At 33.1% G+C, this 20,870-nt stretch overlaps 1 protein-coding gene across 1 annotated transcript in view; it reads left to right on the top strand.

Moving 5' to 3' along the window:
- Nucleotides 1-1,452: 1,452 nt before the first annotated feature.
- LOC126881408 (zinc finger protein 227-like) overlaps nt 1,453-20,870 on the top strand; it is a 91,146-nt gene continuing 71,728 nt past the window's right edge. The window contains exon 1 of the mRNA XM_050645671.1: nt 1,453-1,783. Within this exon, the coding sequence (XP_050501628.1) occupies nt 1,552-1,783 (232 nt within the window). The 5' untranslated portion in view covers nt 1,453-1,551. The remainder of the gene's footprint in view (nt 1,784-20,870) is intronic.

The raw sequence follows: 20,870 nt of genomic DNA, 5'->3' as shown, positions 1-20,870 counted from the left end.
TCTTGTTGTTGATCACGAACATTTGTCATCCAAAAAGAATTGGATTCCGTGACGGGTACAACGGTTGTTATTTTTCGATTATTTTACGAAATAACGAATATAATGAATTAGGAAATACCTCGACAAACAAGTAATTGGTCCTAGGTTTTCACCCAAAGTAATCGAAAGTAGAACTGGAAGTCGATATTGGAACTCTTCGTGTAACTTTGCGTCGATTGATCTACGATTTTACTAATTTTGTCATCTTGTTTTACATTCATATCATATTTTGAGTGACTTTAAAGCAGTACCTACTGTTGTAACTCTAAAACCGAAGTCCGATGTCAAATTTCTCATCTTTAATACCATCCATGGGTTATAAGCTTTCATTCGACACCTCATTTGTCATTCTATCTGTATTAGTAACTGAGGAGTTGTATTCGCGGTCGGACGGACAGACAGTCATGAAACCAGAAGTATATATTTGTTCTCGTCTTGCGAATGCGCGTCGAATAATATATCACTTGTGCTATTGCGGTGACTTTAAAAGAGTACTTCCGGTCGCATTTCTAAAACCGGAAGTCCTAGGTCAAATTTCCCACCTTTAGTACCATCCATGTATTATGAGCTTTCATTCGACACCTCATTTGTGATTCTACCTGGTATAGTGACGGAGGAGTTACATTTCCGGTCGGACGGACAGACAGTCTAGGTCAAATGTCTCACCTTGAGTACCATCCATGGATTATAAGCTTTCATTTGACACCTAATTTGTCATTCTACCTGGTATAGTGACTGAAGGAGTTATATTCGCGGTCGAACGGACAGACAGCCTATTAGGTCACACCAAGTCGTTCAAATTCTCACCAACTTGTTCACACTTTTTCAAAATTGGTGAAAACAACAAATTATATTTTGTATCGTTGTATCAATATAAGCCAAAAAGAATAATTAGTGACTGTCACGCCACTATAATATATTTTATTATTGGTCTTTCAATGCTAAAATCAGGATAAAAAAGGTATTTTATCCATGGTTTTAATCAATATTATTCTCACCATTACTTTGTGTTGTATTTGCAACCTTTTGTAAATCAAAAATAATTCCACCATATTAAGAATGTCAACAAAAGCCGGCCCTGCATGCAACATTTCTCTCAGTGCAACTAAAATTTTATTGATACACGCCAGAAATGTGCGAGACTTTTCTCAGTGTACTCGCGTGTACACTTGCCAACTCGATACTAAATTAAGTACATGCTAACAACAAAAGAATCGCCGTCCGTGTCGGTTCTTGTGAGTGATAATTATTATTCTTTGCCTCTAGTAAAATCGTCGCGAGTTGTTTCGATACTAGTATTTTCATTCGATACTGAGTACTCAGTATCGAATCAAAGTATCGATACCGTATGAGTAGATGAGTACTTAGTAGAATCGAATCATCCCTAAATTCCCTTAAGTAGATCAGCTGATAAGTAAAATAATCTTTGACCAGAATTTTTATAATATTTAGCAAATAGTTTCACTTTTTGGGTGTAAGTTATAAAATTATTATTAAAATACATAAAATCAAATGGAAGTAAAACAAGAAATTAGCGAGGAAACGTGTAAAGTAGAAATAGAGTATAATGACCTGGATGATACTCTTCTGGATGGTGTTAAATGTGAAATTAAGGAGGAATCCAATCGGCAAAGGACACATGACACATCTGATTATTTGGACTTAAAGCATGCTATAAATACTAAAATAGAACAACATGGGAATAAACTTGACTCCTTTGAAGAAAATAAAAAAACTGAAATAGGTTAGTAACAATATATTTATTATGTCATCCTATGTTTAGAAGTATAGTGGAACCTCAATACAATACGTCTTCCTCCGATAACCCGGAAGTCCGGCTGAGGGCAGGGCGGAGTACCATGTATCCGAATTCCGACATCTTTCAAATTACTTTCGCTTTTAAATTACTCCCAAAGTTGTGGGAAAATACACCAATCTGGCAAACCTGACTACCACTATCAATTTTTTTTGTTTACGGAAGATGGCGATTATCTTATATCCGTCCTGACTAGGCTATCTCATCCTGGCCACATTAAATTCGCTTCATGCCCATTCCATCAGTATAGGGCTTTTCATCGATTGTCATTTGTTTCGAGCTTCTGTCATGTGTCGCATAATATTAATATATATACGTCATACGTCTTCGGTTTGTATCATTGGTAATACCAATAACATACGACGTAGATATATTAATATTATGTGACACATGACAGAAGCTCGAAACAAATGACTGTGAATGAAAAGCCCTATATGGCTTTTCATCGATTGTCATTTGTTTCGAGCTTCTGTCATGTGTCACATAATATTAATATATCTACGCCATACGTCTTTGGTTTGTATCATTGTTATATACCAATAACGTATGATGTAGATACATTAATATTATGTGACACATGACAGAAGCTTGAAACAAATGACTGTGAATAAAAAGCCCTATTGACAGTTCGTTGGTATAAACTATCAATTTTTTGTTTATTTGGTTAGTAATTGTTGTTTTACTGTCCATTGGAAATATTCCATGGGCAACTTACAGTTTAGGGCAGGGCAAGCAGTCTAACCTATATTGAGTTTTTGCGAACAGTGTTGCCATAATTTTTTATAATTTAGAGGTTGTTTAAAATATTTTTTCTATTCTCATGTCACTACCTGTATCATAATGAACTTCATTAAGATACAGATTTTTAACCAATAGAATCCAAATGAAGCTCATACTCTATACGAAACTCACCCCATACGACTCGTTTCGTAACCCTCATACTCACTTCATAATGACCATCATTAAATGCTCGTTGTATAATATACTAATATATAAACTTAGACTTTTACGCAAATATATTTTGAATATTTTTTGTTATGAAAAGCTATGACTTTTAAATTTATACAAAGCAGGATTTATAGAATATATTCTAAATTATTTTTTAATTCACCCCTTATACATTATCGGGTATACTTGGCAATGGGGCCAGAAATTAAAAAACAGAAATGGTCAGATTGCAACAGAATATTTTCTGATTTCTATCTAACATCTGTTTATGATTTTTAAATTATACAGGGTGTAACAAAAATACAGGTCATAAATTTAATCACATATTTTGGGACCAAAAATAATTCGATTGAACCTAACTTACCTTAGTACAAATTGCACAGAAAAAACTTTGAAGTCACAAAATGAAAATTGATTTTTTCTAAAAAAAATGCAAAAAAGTTTTAGAAATAGTGCGTTTAACTAACGGTACCACAATAATAATTTAATTGGAACGTACACAAAAGTTTGGCGGGGGGGGGGGGGGGTTAAAGGGAACAAAACCCCATAAAATTTTTGTGGGGTGCACAAATTTCACTATAATTTTTCTTTAATTTAAGGTGTTCCTGCCATAAGAATGCCACATGTACATTTTCAAGAAAAATCTCTAATAGTTTTCGATATATTAGTTAGTCTCTAATAGTTAGGTTCATTAGAACTATTTTTGGTCCTAGAATATATATATATATATATATATATATATATATATATATATATATATATATATATATAAAATGAAATGATGTTGGAATATATATATATATAAAAAATATATATATATATATATATATTTATGCACAGATATCAAAGTGAGGTCCTGACATTACGCGCACTTAGTGAGGACCGGTAGAAAACGTAGACATAATCGTTTCAACTCTTCATAGTGACCTTGACAAGTAAATAGCAATTAAAAAATGACGAGTATACACAAAAAAAATTACGTATATGTGCCCCGTATTGTTCAAGTATATTGCCACCCAAGTGAGGCCATTATACGCAGCTATTAAAGTGAGACTGTATATACTTTTTCGTTATGCGCACAAAGTGAGGACAACTTTACGTGTATATTTCCTTACAGCTCATCAAGTGAGGACCATACAGTGTTGTCGATAAATATGAGATTAATCGTTTCTACTGCCTTTTTCTGTATAACACAGTAAGAATTATTATTGTTTCGATGTTTCAGTCACTTGTAGTTATAAGAAGGATGTGGACTTTTTGTTCTTGCTCGTACTGTTTGTTAATTTTATAACATTTTAGTACCTCAGCATTAAATCACGGTAGCCTTATCGGAGACTAGCGTTAATAAAGAAATAGTTTTATATTTTTTAATAATTTACGTTAAAGATGGATAGGAAAGCAAGAATTTTGAAAATAGCGTTAGTTGAGAACAATAATAATCAAAATGGAGGATACAGTGATAGTTCAGTTATGTGAAATTTATATTGAACTTAACATATAAATATAAAAGCCCGACTTTTGATCTAAGGGGAACACAGTTTTTACGGTACATACATATCTGTCATTTGTCTACCCCTCCCTTCCATTTCCCCCACCCCTTATTTTTAAATAGGGAAGAGGGGCGTGTGCTAGCTCATTTGAAAGGATATTCAATTCTCTATCCAGTATTATTAACATTGACATAATTATCTATACAGAGTGTATTTTAGTATAGGTACTGTTGCCCCTGTCGATTTTCATTTTGAAACGACAATTTTCCAACCTTAATTTTAGTATACAAGATGATTTACTTAATTTAATTAAACTTAATGTACTTTTTTACTGACTTAATTTTACAGTTATTCCACTAGATGGCAAATACAGTGAATATGTGCATATGTTTTATTTCGAATAATCATTTTAAAATAGTTTTAGTTTTTTATTTTCTCTGAAAATTGTTGCAAGCTTCTTGTTCTTATACCTAAAATCATGTCACTACAAATTTATACGAGACTACATATTAAGAGTATAGAAAGTATTATAATATATGACATACATGCTTTTTTCCATTTATTGAAGATATTTCACCTTATCCTGAAACAATGCAATGTGACCAAGTGTCCTCAACTAAAAAAATATATCCCACTATTTTGATATTAAATGTATTAGTCCAGAAAGCCACTGCGCATCCGCTAGGAAAAATATTCTAATTCGGATTTTTTGCACAATCTTACTCAAAAAGGACCCCTTTTAACAAATTTGCGTGTTGCCAGGACCAAAAGTTGGTCAAAAATTTTTTAAACGTTTTTTTTTGTTTTTTTCCTAAAATAATTTTTTTTGCATGGAACAAAATTTTTTTAGGCTTTTTGGATCATTCCAAACAGAAAAGGTCTTTAGTGATTTTTCTCTAAAGTTGATATTTTTTGACATATAAGCGATTAAAAATTGAAAAATTGCGAAATCGGCCTTTTTTAACCCTCAAAAACTATGTGAAAAACTGAAAATTTGAATGTTGCCAAGGTAAGTAGATATTTTTTAAACATCGATTGATGAAATCCCGAAGAGTTTTTTGCAATACAGTATCAAAAACCCCTTTGTTTCTTAATTGCCAATCAAGCGTGCGCGAGACTATTTTCCACCGTTGCATGTGTATGCAGTATGGTGCAAATGAAAGGATTAAATTCGTTATTTCGTAAACCGGCGACTTTAAGGAAAAATCCCGAAACAGGTCGATTTTTATTTTTAAGTTATGATATTGTGACATATATGGTATACTAGTAACGTCATCCATCTGGGCGTGATGACGTAATCGATGATTTTTTTAAATAAGAATAGGGGTCGTGTGCTAGCTCATTTGAAAGGTTCTTCAATTCTCTATTCAGTAATATAAACATTTACATAATTATTTATACAGGGCGTCTAATAATTTAATTTTTTTGTCAATTTGCCAAATGATTTAATTTAATAAAAAATTTTTGGACACCCTTTATAAAAAATTATGTACATGTTTATATTACTGAATAGAGAATTGAAGAACCTTTCAAATGAGCCAGCACGCGACCCGTATTCTCATTTAAAAAATCATCGATTACGTCATCACGCTCAGATGGATGACGTCACTAGTATACTATATATGCCACAATATTATAACTTAAAAATAAAAACCGACCTGTTTTGGGATTTTTCCTTAAAGTCACCGGTTTACGAAATAACGAATTTATTCCTTTCATTTGCACCATACTGTATACACAAATACACATGCAACGGTGGAAAATAGTGTCGCGCACGCTTGATTGGCAATTAAAAACAAAGGGGTTTTTGATATTCTATTGCAAAAAACTCTTCGGGATTTCATCAATCGATGTTTAAAGAATATCTGCCTACCTTGACAACATTTAAATTTTCAATTTTTCACATAGTTTTTGAGGGTTAAAAATGGCCGATTTCGCAATTTTTCAATTTTTAATCGCCTATATGTCAAAAACTATCAACTTTAGAGAAAAGTTACTAAAGACCTTTTCTGTTTGGAATGATCCAAAAAACCTAAAAAAAATTTGTTCCATACAAAAAAAAATTATTTTAGGAAAAAAGCAAAAAAAAACGTTTAAAAAATTTTTGACCAACTTTTGGTCCTGGCAACATGCAAATTTGTTAAAAGGGGTCCTTTTTAAGTAAGATTGTGCAAAAAATCCGAATTAGAATATTTTTCCTAGCGGATGCGCAGTGGCTTTCTGGACTATATAGTTTGTACTATAACCCGTATTGAAATAGATTGCAACATGTGTGTGTGGTTGGGATATTGACTGCGAAACCTAAGGCTTCATTCGCCTAATCATATTTACCTTTGATTCTTATAACAATAAATAAAATTGATTAACATTTTATATCAATATTATTAGTGTTTTTAAACAATATCAGTGTGATATATCAGTATGATAAAGTCAAGATAAACAATACTATAACAGAAAGCTTTGAGGTCAAACAAGGACTGCGACAGGGTGATCCATTATCGTCTATAATGTTTAGCATATTACTAGAAAAGGTTATACAGGAAGCAAACATTAATAGAACAGGTCTGATCTACCACAAAAAGCATCAGTGCTTGACATTCGCAGACGATTTGGTAATCTTGGCTAGGAGCAAAATAGAACTTATAGAAACACTCATGAAACTCGAGGAGAGGGCAGCAACCAAAGGATTGTATATAAATGAAGCAAAAACAAAGTATATGGAATGGACAAATAAGCAATTCGTTCGGGGGCAATACATAACAATGACAACAGCGAAGGGAACACAGTATAAATTCGAAGAAGTTGAGAGATTTGAGTACTTAGGAACTGTCTTCACAAGAGATCCTAACTGTGAAGAAAAAATATAAAAGAGAATTATGTCGGGCAACCGCGCTATATTTGCTTTTAATGGGTTGTTAAGAAGTAAACATATATCACGAAGAGCAAAACTAAGGACTTACAAGACCGTAATAAGGCCGATAGTAACGTATGCTTCTGAAACATGGGTCACAACAAAAAAACATCAAGAGTTGTTATTAGTTTGGGAGAGGAAAATACTGCGCAAAATCTTCGGTGGGAAAAACTTAAATGGACAATGGGTAAGAAGAACAAATAAGGAACTAACTGAGCTCTATCAAGATCCTAACATACTAGCAGTAATTAAGGCGCAAAGACTTAGATGGTTGGGCCATGTGCAGAGGATGATTCCATCTAGAATTCCCAGAATGGTACTATCTAGTGCATTGGCAGGGAAAAGACGAAGAGGAAGACGGAGGTCACGATGGAGTAATGAAGTTAGAGAAGATATGAGAAGAATTAACTTAAGGAACTGGGAAACAAAAGCGACTGACAAAAGGGAGTGGAAAAGAATAGTACATCAAGCCATGGGCCTACTAGGCTCGTAGTGCTTACATATTATAATATCAGTTTTCTAATATTATCCAGTTCCATATCCAGTTCCGAATCCAGTGGTTATATTTCTTCCGTATTGTTTAGTTTCGCTTCCAGTGATTGTATTTTTTTTCTTGTTTTTTTTTGAAATATTTATTTATTATTCTATTACTATATGTTTTTATTGTGCTCATAATAGATTGCAACATTGTCTACAGACATGAATGCAGTAACAATAAATAAAAAAATCGGAGATCCACACCCCGGATTTGAAATCGAAACCTCTGCTTTACGAATCCGAGATCCGAGGTCTACCCACTAGGTCACTAGGCTATCGCTCTTAGACAATATTTTTTCCTGAAACGGGGAACTTTTAAAGCCGGGTCTAGACTATGTAACAAACATGCTAATAACAAAGTTGTACAACTTTGTTATGTAACTTGTTATAATATAGCATGAGTATCCAGACTATATAACAAAAAACAAAACAACAACATGCGCATAAATTTTGCAGCATTTTAGATGGATAGCTGGTAGGTTAGGTAATATATAAAATTGCGTCATATAAGTATGGAGGATCTCTTCATAGCAACAGCAGCTTGTGTAATATTGTGGAGGCGACACCGGCGTGTTAAATTAATATTTTGGATGTGTCCTTCATTAGCAGCTCGAGCAAAATATAGGTAGTGGTACAGCTCTTTTAGCTGATCTGGAAAGAGATAACATAGACCCATCGACAGGAGACATTAAATGTGATGGCAGTTTTAAAAACTTCTTAAGAATAGAAAGTCCTGATTTTGAATTTCTTATAAATGAAATTGGCCATAAAATAGGCAGGAAAGACATTTCGAGATGCAATTCCAGTAAGAGAAAGATTAACAGTTATATTATTAGCAAAGTATATTTTTTAAACTTTTTACTCATTGTTTCAGAGAGGACGTATAACATTTCTGTAAAATTTAATTCCTCAGTATTATCGTCTTCACCTGTTCATGATTGAGTGTCACTGTCTGTTTGAATTGGTGTAGCTGGAGAAGTAGCGGATGTAGGTGTAGTGGACGGAATAGAAAAGCTCAGATATATTGTATGATTGAGTGCCTGTTTGAGTAGCTGATGAAGCAGTCTGCATCTGTGTAGCGAATGAAGTGAATGTTACAGGTTTTATGTCTGAACACTCTGCTCTGTAGAGAATAGTATTTATGTCAAATTTAGAGTTGATTTGCACCGATTTGCTGTTAAGGTTCCGCGTACTGCTTTTCTTTTGTTGGCTTGAGTTATAGGCGTACGTGCATTAGTTTTAACTACATTTTCTGTATCTATTATCACTTCTATTTCAGTCTATTCATCGTGTTTTTTATTTGTTTTTTAAATCAATAAATGTAGCTCATCCCATAGCAATCCCATAATACTCGTTACTTACGAAATAGCTCAATTAAATGAGTAGTCAGTTCTTTCCACAATTTCATCGCGTAAATAACCCTACGTGAACAGAGTAAAGAAAAATCTAGCACAATCACTCCAGAATGAACAAGCCGATATGACTCCAACGGTTGCTGCTCGCGTAGGTACTATGCCAGAGAAATGTTTCAATAACATGTTTTTAGGTGTAGATCAGTCGCGGTGCGGTTTTATAACTTTCTTTGATGTTTACCGACATCTGTTGGATAACATAAAACATGCTATATAACCAGAAAAATGTTATACAACACTGTGTTTTAAAACTTGTTTTTTTAAAATTTTGTAACAAGTTACAAAACTTTGTTATTTAACATGATTTGTTACATAGTCTGGACCCGGCTTAACGGTAACTTCTTATAGGTAATACACTACAATTTCTGAATATTTTTTCTGAAATCTATCGAATGGTACCAAACACGACCCCCACGGAGGTGGGGGGGTGGGTTACTTTAAAATCTTAAATAGGAACTCCTTTTTTTATTTCAGATTTGGATTCTTTGCGTAAAAATAAGCAACTTTTATTCGAAACGTTTTTTCTAAATACGGATAGGTGGCGCTATAATCGGAGAAAACGGGTGTTGGAAATGGAAAATTAAATTAAAATATGGAAAGTCCCCACTAAAATAGAAAATTTTACTTAACTTTTTTGGTTTTAGAACCTAATAATCACAACCCAATAGGTCCCCAAAGCGCTCGAGTGACTGCACATTTAGCATACTTTGCTCCCCTACTATATGTATTATAAATAATATGCGAAGTACTATATAATTATTAACCCAAACAACCATAATTCAACTTTTATTTACTAATAAAGAACTGGACGAAAGTGTCACATCAGCTTTTATGAAACACATGAATATTTACATAAAAAGGTAAGTAATCTGCTTGAAATCCATATTCCCAAAATCATCTAAAAATTGTTTATACTTGAGTACTTTGAGACTCTTGTATGAAATGTGAATACCGAAATACGATTAGGAATCTCCATTATGTAATTTTTAAATAATACATAATTCTTAGGAAATGAAAGGTATTATACAAACGTGTTAAAAAATACTACCTACTGAAATTTTTTGATGGCAATAAATGATGAATTGGTTTATCGAATTTATTTTGAAGGTGATACAGTAGCGATCAACAGGTAGCCAAAACGCGTTCCAAGATTGAGGCTGTAATTTTGAATATTTTTTCGAGATATTTGGCACACGTATTTGTAATATAATAAAGAATGGCGGTACAGAGCCCAATTTGAAAAATATATTAATATGTGGAAATTACTCTGTAAATAAATACAATATTAAAAAAAACGAGTCTGTACCGCCATTAAGAAGAACAAAAAAATACACTTTCTTCAAATAAACTTTTTTATCAGATGCCTAGATTTTGTGTCATTTTGGAACTACTAATGAAATAAAAAATTTTAGTAGTTCCAAAATGACACAAAATCTAGGCATCGGATAAAAAAGTTTATTTGAAGAAAGTGTATTTTTTTGTTCTTCTTAGTGGCGGTACAGGCTCGTTTTTTTAATATTGTATTTAATTACAGAGTAATTTCCACATATTAATATATTTTTTAAATTGGGCTCTGTACCGCCATTCTTTATTATATTACGAATACGTGTGCCACATATCTCGAAAAAATATTCAAAATTACAGCCGCAATCTTGGAACGCGTTTTCGCTACCTGTTGATCTCTACTGTTTCCTCTTAAGTAAAATATGTCATTTGGATATTTTTTTAAACTCGATAGATCCTAGGGACATGTCGGTAGATCGGTAGGATCATCACTTTTGGGAGTTTTGGGAATATCCCAATTGACAACGCAATATACACCGACGCCGTCTACAACGAGCGACGAATCAGAGATGCCAGATTGGGGTACTTTCGAACATTTTTAGGGTAATTTGAAAGCACATGGGAAAATTTTTATAGGTTGAATTGGTTGGGGAATTTTTCGGGAGGAAAATTGAGCAAACTGAATTGCAATATAAATGTAATGTAACATATAACATTATATTAACATTATAACCTATCGAGTATTTGCTTCTGATTAAAAAAACCGAAAAATGGTTTTTGGAACAACCGCTTTTTTTGACCAGTTATAACCGCCAGGTTAAACCGTAAGTAAAAAACCGGTATAACCGAAAACCGGTTTTTTGTTCAACAACCGCCATCCCTACCTTGGTTGTTACAAATACAGTTCGCTGGAATAAGTTTTACCCCCCTTATTAACTTATTTATTTTTAGCACATAAGAAAAACGCTCGGATAGGTCGATTTTTAAAATAATCATAGTATATTATAGCGTCAATGTTTCGAACTTTACGCGATCCCTCTTCTTCAGGTGATAGGCACAACTTTGATTTTTTTAAATAGGAAAGTAAGTACATCATGTGACACCTCATTTAAAGGCTTTTTTCTACAACCGTGTTAAAAATGCAATTTTTAGAACTCCATACGTGCGTTAAAAATGCTACTTTAAGGCAGGGCCGGTTTTAGGGTTCTGAGCGCCCCTGGCAAAATAAAATTTGGCGCCCCTTCATATAAGAATATACAAATTTAATGCAAATATAAAAAAATAGGAAAAAATCAAAATTTTACCATAAAGAACTATGTAAAAATATATTTATTTAAAAAATAGTAGGATAGTTATTACTTATAACTTATCCAACATAAGCGAGGTAAAAGATAAATGCACATTATCAACAACCAGTAAAAAATGTGTATAAATAACTATTTAGATGGAAAATAAGCCACAATTAAATTGAAAAAAATAATTTTATTATCGTTTCGACGCCCAAATCGGGTGTCGTTGTCAAAATACAAAATACTACTAAATTAAACAAAAATGTTGTTGCTTAGTAAAAAATTCGTCTAATAATTTATTTAATCTGACTCATTTATAGCATTTAATGTGTATAAATCTTCTACACGACCAAAAAACATGTTGATTGTGCGCAAGATATAGCTGCATCCCCAATAACTAAATTGAGGGAGTGATCCACTTAGCATAAAATAGCATGCGGATATTCTTTGCAAACGCGAGCTTGTACATCTTTATTTTTTCTCTTCCTTTTAGAGCCGTTGTGATATCCTTGGCCTTACAATCATCTATGCAAATTTAAATAAAATCATTCATTATTTTTTTTTTATTATCTCATGAGCTTTTTATTATCTCTATGACTCGATACCTATAGAACCAAGCTATGGTTTTAGGTATCGAGTTACTAGGACAAACAATATGCTGCATACTAAAATTAAACCCGGTACTGTGGGATAAGAACATCAGTATAAAAACAAAAAGAAGAAAATAATATAACACCATGACAAAAAGTATTCTGAATAATGGGTGTGAAAATTGAATAAAAAATACGAAAACCAAATGCAAAATAAGAGCAACAGAGATCGAATACCTAAGTAGAAGCTGTAGAAGGGATAGAATAAATAACATAGAGATTAAGAAAATAATGGTAATGAATTCAAGGGATAATAGACAACATAGAACAAAAGAGATTAACCTGGTACGGGCATGGCAGAAGAGCAGACCAAAATCGTTGATAAACAGAATAACAGATTGGAGCCCGATAGGAAGAAGGAAGAGAGACAGACCCCGAAAATATTTTGGAGATAAAATGGACGAAGCAATATTAGAAAAGAAACCTGCAGGACTGGAAAAACAGAAAGAACTGAAAATAACGGTCAAGTGAAATAATACAGGAAAAACTATGGAAATCCAGGGTGGTCAAGAAAAAACAGGATGTTTCTAAATAAATGCGACAAACTTTAAAGGGTAATTCTATATGAAAAAATAATGATAGTTTGCTCTATAAGCGTATGTCAGCAAATACTTCGTTTCCGAGATATGGGGTGTTGACATTTTTCTTACAAACTGACGATTTCTTTATTGTTCTAAAACCGGTTCAGATATGCAAATGAAATTTGATGTGTTTTAAGAGGTAATTATTGCGCATTTTTTGACATAAAATTAATAATTTTATATCTACTGTTGAAATGGTGTGAATTTTTTTAAAGAAAAACATAGTACGCCACTAAGATATTTCAAATAACAAATCATTTTGGAATTACTCGTTCAATTTATGATATATACAAAAATCTATTATTCCTTTTTTTTCATACGTCGTTTGTGCCGTTTTTATGCAAAAAGTGAAACATCTTAACGCGTACAAAGTATTCGAAATAAATTTCTATATATGTATTCATATTATGAAAAAGAACTTGTCAATTCTAATTCATATAGATATACCTGGTTTGTTTTTTTTTTATTTCAAATTACACACCCAAGGGCACACGACAATGTTGATAAAGCAAAGTTTACAGAACAGGAAGACAAAACTATTTAACCATTGAGGCTATAATGACAAGCAGCAGTATAATAATATCACTGACTATTCATAAATTTGTTGATACTTCGTAAATCTGATCTTCGTGTATTTTAAGTATGTATGTATAACATTGTAATACCATAAAAGTGATAGGTATTACCTGACAAATGACCTTTAAAAGCCATAACAATTTTTAGGTTGCATTATTTTTATTAGAGAATTTTTGTGAGCTAGAAATAGTTTTCTTATTGTTACAATTATTTAATATTAATTGTCTTAGGAGTAATCTTAGCCCAAAGATAATCTATAAAGTCCAAAAAAATAGTGAATGTAAAAAATATTATATTTTTTTTTGTTTAGCTAATGCCTCGAAAACTAATGGCCATTGGCATGGTAGGTACGGTAATTTTGAACAGTTAGGTACCTAGTGTCATGTGTAAGTAGTGTGTGTGTTGAGTAAGTGGCTTGTTACTTTGCAATGTCGACGTCATTGTCTTTGCAAAGAGACGCTAATTGTATCCGAACGTCTGCCCCGAACGTCTATTTACCCCCCTCCACGGAGGGGGGTAAATATTATATTTATATATCAGCGTCTCTCAAAATTTGGCGCCCCCAAATTCTGGCGCCCCGGGCGGTCGCCCGGCTCGCCCGCCCCTTTATCCGGCGCTGCTTTAAGGCACTAGTGCTTTAAAATTTTTATGGCACTGCAATTCGTATTGATCGTATAGGCAATTTTGATGTAATGTCAAAAAAATATAAAAATGGAATGTCAGTCAAGTTCAAGTAAAAGTTTTTGTAGATATTGTCCTGTAATTACGTTTGTAGAAAAATTTTTGCATGATATGCGTGTTAAAAAGTGCATTTTTAAGGCACTCATGTGAATTGCAGAACTCGCTGTCGCTCATTCTGCAAACTTTCACATGCGTGCCTTAAACGTGTACTTTTAACACTTATATCATAAATAACTATTGAAATACTGATTACAAAAATTTATAGTATTTTAAGCCTTTCTGAGAGCATATGCGCAAAAATTTCGCTCGAATTATTTTTAAATGCGTTCATTTTTTTCGAATACTGAGAAAACCTTAAGTATTTTTAAAAAATTTAAACGCAGAAAGAAATATTATTGTATTATCCATGTTCGAAAGTCCTTGAGAACTTCTATAATATTTATTTTAATAAGTCACAGGGGTGAAAAAAAATAGTCTGATTTTTAATTTTAAATATATATTACAAAAGAAACTTTTTGTTCATTATAAGGGACTTTCTGCCCTCGGGAATAATGTAGTCTTCTATTTTGCGTTTAAATTTTTTAAAAATACCTATTAGTTATCTCAGGAATCGAAAAAAATAAATGCGTTTAAAAAGAACTCGACCGAAATTTTGCGCCTACGCTCTCAAAAAGGATTAAAGTATTAAACATTTTTGTACTGTTTGAATTTATGCGACGATTGACGATCCACTGTTTTAAAGATTGGTTGAACAGATGTTGCCAGTTGTATGGTCCTCACTATGTGTATCGTAAGTTATTCAACAGGGTATAGAATATACATGGTTAGAAAATATACGCCAAAGTCAGCGCCTCTATGCGGAAAATCTCTGAACTAAAAATTGATGTGGACCATACAAAGTGAGGTCCCACTTTTTTTTGTAAAAAAACAGTGTTTGCTATCAGTACATGTCTACGAAAAAGTCTTACATTGATTGACTAAGTGAGGTCCGTATACTGGACCTCACTTTGTACAGGACCTCACTTCAACCGCAGTTTCTTTTGATATGTGGCTCACTTCATACGCTGGGAGTAAATATATATATATATATATATAAAAGGAAAAGAAGTCTTTGCTGACAACGTAGAAAACGGAATTCTGAGGTTATTGGGATATGCAGCGGTGAAATAAGTGTACTCTTTTAACTAAGTTTCAAGCTTTCGAAAATGTTTATTTTCATCATCAGGAATAACTGAAATAAAGTGCTACTGTTAGTACAGCATCCTCGAAAACATACAGTACAAGGTGTAAAGGTTTAAAAACTTACGTTATTGAGATTTGCTTTCCGTGGATGTTATACTCACAGGTGACAAATTCACGCACCACTCATTGATTGAGTCAAATATTAAAAAATACATGGTGTAAAAGACCAAATTGACAAATTATTTTCTACACTAACACATAAGAAAAAGACAATTAAAAAGGTTTACATGCCACGTGTGCCGGCAAGTGTGAAATGTGAGGTTAGAAGTCAATGTCATTCCTGGACATACGCAAATGACACCACTTCTTCTTTTTTCTTTGTCTTATGTAGTACTAATACTTTAAGAATACACATCAAAAATTTACCAGAGTTTTGTTTGAAGTTAAAAACCAAAATTATAAATAATTTACATTTCAATGTACTGAAAGCTGGAAACTTTACAATGAATCAGTTGAAAAGACATCATTGAAATGAGGATAGTTGTCCAAACATAATAGATATGAGTAAATAGAGCTTAATTGATTTATGTCACTCCTTTTGTTCATTGCATTAGAATTCTGCGAAATGAAAGCCATCTCTAAGAACAGTCTTTTAGTATAGTTGGATTCAGAAGCTAAAACTCTGACCGATTCGTAATTCATTTTGTGATGTTCTTTATTAACATGTTCGGCAAGAGCAGATCTTTCAGGATATAATCTGCTATCACTGCGGTGACTAACTAAACGACTACCTAAATTGCGTGCGGTTTGTCCAACATATACCAAATTACAGTTGTTACAGGGAATCTGGTAGACAACGTTAGAACAATCCCTAATGTCACTCTTGTCCTTAACCTTTGAAAATATAGATCGTGAAGTTAAAGATGTTTTAAAGGCTATTTTCAAGTTAGGGATGTCTTTAAACAGTCTAGCCAGTCTGGGTGTTATGCCTTTCACGTATTTTAAAGAAGTATATAAACAATTGGCATTTTGTTCTCCGCTTGTAACAGTAATTTGCAACTCATCATTGTGGCGTATTATGTCAGGGGTCAAACTGAATAATATCTTGGTGACTAGGTGTTTTGGATAAGAGTTGTCGATAAAAAGGTTAGACAGGATTCTCAGGTTCTTCTGATGGCAAGAAGGATCACTGATAGCTATGATTCTAGCCTTCATTTGCTTAATCAAGTTGATTTTTATTGAGTGTCGATGATATGACCAATAGTTAAGAAAACGTCCAGAACTATGAGGTTTTCTATGCCAGTCAATTCTCAGGGAGTTGTTATGGGTTCTAATGAACCGGGTATCAAGAAAGGGGACTGAGCATAGATCATCCTCATGTTCAATTGTGAACTGTAATAGAGGGTCATAACTATTGAATACTTGCAAAATTTCAGCTGATCTATTGCTAGGAATAGCGAGGATTAAGTCATCCACATACTTTTTAACAAAAGGAATATAGAAGGACAATTCTGGGATCACCATATCCAGTAAATGATCCATCACATAACAGGCCAGAATGGGAGAGATAGTACCTCCCATAGGAGTCCCTTGTGTTTGTCTAAACACAGTATTATTAAATGTGAAATAGGTGTTGTTAAAAAGAAAGGAGATGAGTTTTTTGAAAGATTCCAAGCTAATATTGCAATGAGAACTAATAAAATTCCAATTGTTTTCAACAGCTATTAAGGCTGCATCTAGATGTACATTAGTGAACAAAGAGACTACATCCAGACTGATAATAACATAGCCCTCAGGTAACTGATAGTTGTTAAAGCTGTTAAAGACATCAAAAGAACTTTTTACGTCATATTCATTAGAGACATATGCATTGGTCAAAATCTCAGTCAAAAAAGATGCTAATAAATTAGTAGGTGAACCAATGCATGCAACAATGGGACGTACCGAAAGCTGTGGTTTATGAATCTTAGGTAAAGCGTAAAACTTGGGTATGACACCCTTATACCCTGTTAATTTTTTCTTTGTATCATCATCTATTTGTCCCGAACTGCATAATTCCTTGATGAGGTTATTGCATTTAGTTTGAACAGTATTAGTTGGATCTCTGTTCAATCTCTCATATATGTTATCAGAATTTAGCATCTTTTGATACTTAGATCTATGTCTCCAATTGCTAAATTCTGATAACATATATGAGAGATTGAACAGAGATCCAACTAATACTGTTCAAACTAAATGCAATAACCTCATCAAGGAATTATGCAGTTCGGGACAAATAGATGATGATACAAAGAAAAAATTAACAGGGTATAAGGGTGTCATACCCAAGTTTTACGCTTTACCTAAGATTCATAAACCACAGCTTTCGGTACGTCCCATTGTTGCATGCATTGGTTCACCTACTAATTTATTAGCATCTTTTTTGACTGAGATTTTGACCAATGCATATGTCTCTAATGAATATGACGTAAAAAGTTCTTTTGATGTCTTTAACAGCTTTAACAACTATCAGTTACCTGAGGGCTATGTTATTATCAGTCTGGATGTAGTCTCTTTGTTCACTAATGTACATCTAGATGCAGCCTTAATAGCTGTTGAAAACAATTGGAATTTTATTAGTTCTCATTGCAATATTAGCTTGGAATCTTTCAAAAAACTCATCTCCTTTCTTTTTAACAACACCTATTTCACATTTAATAATACTGTGTTTAGACAAACACAAGGGACTCCTATGGGAGGTACTATCTCTCCCATTCTGGCCTGTTATGTGATGGATCATTTACTGGATATGGTGATCCCAGAATTGTCCTTCTATATTCCTTTTGTTAAAAAGTATGTGGATGACTTAATCCTCGCTATTCCTAGCAATAGATCAGCTGAAATTTTGCAAGTATTCAATAGTTATGACCCTCTATTACAGTTCACAATTGAACATGAGGATGATCTATGCTCAGTCCCCTTTCTTGATACCCGGTTCATTAGAACCCATAACAACTCCCTGAGAATTGACTGGCATAGAAAACCTCATAGTTCTGGACGTTTTCTTAACTATTGGTCATATCATCGACACTCAATAAAAATCAACTTGATTAAGCAAATGAAGGCTAGAATCATAGCTATCAGTGATCCTTCTTGCCATCAGAAGAACCTGAGAATCCTGTCTAACCTTTTTATCGACAACTCTTATCCAAAACACCTAGTCACCAAGATATTATTCAGTTTGACCCCTGACATAATACGCCACAATGATGAGTTGCAAATTACTGTTACAAGCGGAGAACAAAATGCCAATTGTTTATATACTTCTTTAAAATACGTGAAAGGCATAACACCCAGACTGGCTAGACTGTTTAAAGACATCCCTAACTTGAAAATAGCCTTTAAAACATCTTTAACTTCACGATCTATATTTTCAAAGGTTAAGGACAAGAGTGACATTAGGGATTGTTCTAACGTTGTCTACCAGATTCCCTGTAACAACTGTAATTTGGTATATGTTGGACAAACCGCACGCAATTTAGGTAGTCGTTTAGTTAGTCACCGCAGTGATAGCAGATTATATCCTGAAAGATCTGCTCTTGCCGAACATGTTAATAAAGAACATCACAAAATGAATTACGAATCGGTCAGAGTTTTAGCTTCTGAATCCAACTATACTAAAAGACTGTTCTTAGAGATGGCTTTCATTTCGCAGAATTCTAATGCAATGAACAAAAGGAGTGACATAAATCAATTAAGCTCTATTTACTCATATCTATTATGTTTGGACAACTATCCTCATTTCAATGATGTCTTTTCAACTGATTCATTGTAAAGTTTCCAGCTTTCAGTACATTGAAATGTAAATTATTTATAATTTTGGTTTTTAACTTCAAACAAAACTCTGGTAAATTTTTGATGTGTATTCTTAAAGTATTAGTACTACATAAGACAAAGAAAAAAGAAGAAGTGGTGTCATTTGCGTATGTCCAGGAATGACATTGACTTCTAACCTCACATTTCACACTTGCCGGCACACGTGGCATGTAAACCTTTTTAATTGTCTTTTTCTTATGTGTTAGTGTAGAAAATAATTTGTCAATTTGGTCTTTTACACCATGTATTTTTTAATATTTGACTCAATCAATGAGTGGTGCGTGAATTTGTCACCTGTGAGTATAACATCCACGGAAAGCAAATCTCAATAACGTAAGTTTTTAAACCTTTACACCTTGTACTGTATGTTTTCGAGGATGCTGTACTAACAGTAGCACTTTATTTCAGTTATTCCTGATGATGAAAATAAACATTTTCGAAAGCTTGAAACTTAGTTAAAAGAGTACACTTATTTCACCGCTGCATATCCCAATAACCTCAGAATTCCGTATATATATATATATATATATATATATATATATATATATATATATATATATATATATATATGTCTTCATATCAAGGCGAGATCCGTTTGTATCATAAGCTATACAAGATGAGATCCGTTTTGCAAGGCGAGATCCGATTTTGGATCTCACCTTGTATTCACGTGTATATAGTGACATCTCGATGTAACAATGGTTAGGCTACAAGGAAATCGATTTTTATCTGGACCTCATTTTGCACCCCTTTTGGTGAATTTTATATTGCAGTGGTTCCACTAAATCCGCTGTAGAGGGCAGCGCGCGCGATCCGTTGTGTATATGGTAAATATATATTTTGCAGACAACCCGAGATCCGGTAAATTTGGAAACATCGCAAATGAATTTCACGGTCAGCTCTCTCACTCGGCTTATGTCTAGCTTGAATAAGAATGTTTACATTATTTAAGGGCTCTGTCCAGAAAGGCGATTGTCAAATATCTCGAGAACTAGACGGCATATCGAAAAAACTTTGGAAAGCTTTTTGAATGGTTTTTCAAAATCTATATACTTATGCAATAGCAGGGTTCTTATTCTGCCTGCGAAAGCGGTGGGTGTAGCAACTTTGAATTTTCAACTGAAACACTTTATTTTTAATTAAATAGTTGAAATTTAGAATTAAAAATACATAACTTTTGTTTGAATCGATAATAGCTTCTTTAATCCAGTCGGAAGAGCTTCAAAATCGTCGTTTTTATGACATTTTTAGGGTTTAGGGGTACCTCAGGTAGTTAGCTTAAAACGTAAGAAATAAATTTGAATAGTTAATGTTTATTGATAAACAAAGCTCCAATTCTATTTTACTTCAACTCATTTTAAGGCTATTTCAATAAACTAATCGGTTCTTTTTTCAGTTTTTTGGTAAAACATTGTAACTTATAGACGAAAATTCTTAAAATCGGCTATTTTTCATTTAAATTGTCAATAAATAATTAAATTGAGAAAAAATTGGTCAGATTTACATAAATTTTGTTATTCCGTCCATATAGAAACTAAAACAATTGTTACGTAGTTACACTGAGTGTCATAAAAACCGTGTATTTTTACTCATTTCTTTGAGCTATTTCACGTAATATC

The sequence above is a fragment of the Diabrotica virgifera genome, chromosome 3, assembly GCF_917563875.1.
Source record: "Diabrotica virgifera virgifera chromosome 3, PGI_DIABVI_V3a".
NCBI classification, from domain to species: Eukaryota; Metazoa; Arthropoda; class Insecta; order Coleoptera; family Chrysomelidae; genus Diabrotica; species Diabrotica virgifera.
The sequence above is the reverse complement of the archived record's forward strand: the minus strand, read 5'-3'. Positions and strand labels throughout refer to the sequence as shown.